This window comes from Triticum urartu, unplaced genomic scaffold (assembly GCF_003073215.2).
Source record: "Triticum urartu cultivar G1812 unplaced genomic scaffold, Tu2.1 TuUngrouped_contig_6061, whole genome shotgun sequence".
Classification (NCBI taxonomy): domain Eukaryota; kingdom Viridiplantae; phylum Streptophyta; class Magnoliopsida; order Poales; family Poaceae; genus Triticum; species Triticum urartu.
The window spans coordinates 5,679-9,088 of NW_024116790.1; the positions used below are offsets into that span (position 1 = coordinate 5,679).

General features: G+C 52.6%; 1 protein-coding gene across 1 annotated transcript; it reads left to right on the forward strand.

Annotated features, from left to right (window-relative positions):
• Positions 1-331: 331 nt before the first annotated feature.
• LOC125530090 (phosphatidylinositol transfer protein 3-like) lies at positions 332-1,921 on the forward strand. Its single transcript, XM_048694479.1, has 3 exons — positions 332-514; positions 960-1,255; positions 1,367-1,921. The coding sequence occupies exons 1-3, from the start codon at positions 389-391 to the stop codon at positions 1,680-1,682; spliced, it is 738 nt and encodes a 245-aa protein (XP_048550436.1). The 5' UTR covers positions 332-388; the 3' UTR covers positions 1,683-1,921.
• Positions 1,922-3,410: the final 1,489 nt, after the last annotated feature.

Here is a 3,410-nt window from a genome sequence, read left to right on the forward strand (position 1 = left end):
AGCTGGCGAGAGATCGATGTTGCGTACGTAAGAATTTAGCTTTGAGACTGCAACATGAAGCCGTAACTACTACTGCAACAACAATCCTTTTACTGCCAATATAGTACTATCTTTTACTAGTAGCTTTCAGACATGGGACGGACTCTGCCGAAGAAGATACACATGGGACGGACGGACACATGTGTCCACTTCAGTTCCTGCCGGCAGACGGCGACGGAGCACCTCACTCGCTCACACTCACATGTCATCACAGTGATAGCCTTCATACTAACATGCACCGGCAGCCCAGCTCACCCCCCCACACTTCTCCAGCTATAAGAACCAACACCCCCGGCCTCTCCCTTCCCAACTGACACAGAGCAGATCGAGCGCCACCGTTGCAACAGGAATGGATCATTTCGTTACCGACGATGAGCACCAACGCGGCCATGGCGACAGTGACGGCGACGCGGCGGAGTGGAAGAAGGTGGCGGAGCTGAGGGCCGTGGTCGAGGCCCAGGACCCCGCAGCCAAGGTACCCTCCCTACCGCATCCATCGTCTCCTTGATTCCTCGTCAACTCGTCGCGTGAGTGACTAGATACTAGATCACTCCACTCCCTAGCCCTCGAAATACATACGCCCATGAATGACCACTTCAATCGCACAACCTTGGATGCATGGTTAGTTAATTTCCTTCGGCTAGGTGAACCAGATCCATCGAATTCATTAATTAATCTGGACGGGTCAATTAGGTTGGTGTGCTTAATTAGCAGAGAGTGGTTGGTTAATTTCCTTGTCGGACACGTACTATCTTCTCATCTGCGAGGAGACAACGTACGGGTGGTTCATCAGTCCTTTGTGTCAGTCCCCGTGACAAAGAGCAATCATCCTTATAGAATCTGCCGTCCAATCATGTGCATACACGTGGATGATGATCCAGTTGTTGATCTACTGCCATCCTACACTTGCTTGCTTGCAGGAGGAGGACGACTTTGCACTGCGGCGGTTCCTGCGTGCCCGGGACCACAACATCGGCAAGGCGTCGACGATGCTCCTCCAGTACCTCGCCTGGAAGCGTGTTGCCAAGCCTCGCGGCTCCATCTCGGACGACGAGGTGCGTGGCGAGATCGCAAAGGACAGGGTCCGCATGCAGGGCTTCGACCGCCTCAACCGCCCCATGGCATATCTCTATGGCGCGCGCCATTTCCCTGCCCATCGTGACCTTGGCGAGTTCAAGCGCTACGTCGCCTATGTCCTCGACAAAATCTGCACTAGGTATATATCCACATGGACCCATCAAGTTAATGCACAACATTCTGCTAACTAGCTAGTCACGGTTGATCGATCGAGTAACTAATTGTTGGGGTCTGTCCTGATCTTTTATAGGTTGCCAGTGAGGCAGGAGAAGTTTGCGGTTTTGATAGACATGAAGGGGTGGGGGTATGCGAATTGTGACATCCGGGGTTACGTGGCGGCATTGGAAATCATGCAGGGCTATTACCCGGAGCGCCTTGGCCGGGTGTTCCTGATCCACGTGCCCTACATGTTCATGACGGCATGGAAGATGGTGTATCCATTCATTGACGACCGGACCCGGAAGAAGTTTGTGTTTGTCGCCGATAAGGACCTCAAATCCACGCTCCAGGGCGCCATTGATGAGTCCCAGCTCCCCGAGGAGTACGGTGGCAAGTTGAAGCTTTAGGGCTACAACAATTCACTGTAGTCCAAATCCATCCGATGATTGGACAATGGTGATCACTACCTGACATACTCAATTAAGGGTGCATCAAAACTTCCACCACAGTCAACCTAATAGAAGTGACAATCCTTTTAAAGCGGGGGATCGACTCCCCACGCTTACTAGACATAAGGGACATGTAGAGCTATGCCAAAAAGGCTCACTGGTTTAAAGATAAAGCAACGACCATGATACAAACGAAATCGAACAACGCACTAACATAACACACACACACACACACACACACAGTGATAGATACATAGGTATTGAAGATCAGCAACACCATCCCATACAACTTCAAGCAAGCAATAGATGTACAATACGCATCACATGAAGTTGACGAAACTCCCAACCGTGAGCGAGCCACGATGGAGGGACGAAGCTGAACGCCGATGAACCATGAGATCCAAGGCTGCGTCCTCAGGATGGGTAGGACACCGGACTACCGGAGCGCATCCACCGCCCGATCCTAAAGATAATGATTTTCATCCAGAGAGCAACTGCAAGGAAGCCTTTAAGGAACTGATGACGCCCACGGACACCGCCACTGTCGGCCTAGCGGAAGCCAAACAAGAACTTTACCTCGGCAATCAGCTTTGCCTCCGAGTAGGGTGTAGTCAGTCGCGAGATACCTACCGCACCATCTCCACGGAACATTGAATTCTAGCCACCAGGCCGCCCACGCGGCCATGGTGGTCATGAACACCCCAGCTACGAGCTCCGCGCACGAACACCACAACTTTCACCACTCAGGCCGCCGCCCCAGCAACCATGGCCCCGACTCCAAACCCCCTCCCTACTAGCTTGTTTTTTTGCGAAAAAACTTTCAATCTATTCATCTTCAATCATGGTAGAACAGGAAACACTAGAAATAATAAAAATTACATGCAGATCCATAGACCACCTAGCGACGACTACAAGCACTGAAGCGAGCCGAAGGCGTGCCGCTGTCATCGCTCATCCCTCGCCGGAGCAGGGCAAACGTTGTTGTAGTACACAGTCGGGAAGTCGTCGTGCTAAGGCCTCATGGAACCAATGCACCAGAACAGCAACCACCGCAGATGAAGAGTGTAGATCAAAATAATCCAACCTAAAGTTACACGAACGAAGACGAACGACGAACAGATCCGAGCAAATCCACCAAAGACAGATCCGCCAGAGACACACCCGCACACGCCCACCGATGATGCTAGATGCATCACCAGAATGGGGGCTAGGCGGGGAGACCTTTATTTCATCTTCAGGGAGCCGGCGCCGTCTCGCCTTCCTGAGCAGGACACAAACCATAACAAAGCTCAAAAACAGATCTAAAAATGAACCCTCCCACCGGCAAGGGCCGAGATCCACGCCGCCTACATGGCCCTAAGGCCACCGGAGACGGGACGGACCGGCGCCGGCGCTGGTGGGAGGCAAAGAACCCTAGTACCGGGGAGGCGGCGGGTGGGTACGGTGTTTGACCCTCTCACTAGCTTGTTGCTTATGTATTTTCAATAACAAAAAAATCCCCCCTTATATATGTTTGGATTAGTGAATCATAAGAGCATCTCCAGCCGTTGGCCCCCCAGGAGGCGCTAAAAATCGCCCCCTGGGGGCGCACCGGCGCAAAACGCGCGCTGGGGGCGTGATGCCACCCAGTCGCGGCGCCCACGGGATTTTTTTGAACGGCACAAACACGACGAGTTCATGCATATT

What these genes read in the sequence shown, in the direction of transcription:
- LOC125530090 (XM_048694479.1), top strand. Translation starts at nt 389, where the DNA reads ATGGATCATTTCGTTACCGACGATGAGCACCAACGCGGCCATGGCGAC. An exon ending in CCCAGGACCCCGCAGCCAAG is followed by an intron (nt 515 to 959) that starts GTACCCTCCCTA and finishes GCTTGCTTGCAG; the next exon opens with GAGGAGGACGACTTTGCACT. An exon ending in CTCGACAAAATCTGCACTAG is followed by an intron (nt 1,256 to 1,366) that starts GTATATATCCAC and finishes GATCTTTTATAG; the next exon opens with GTTGCCAGTGAGGCAGGAGA.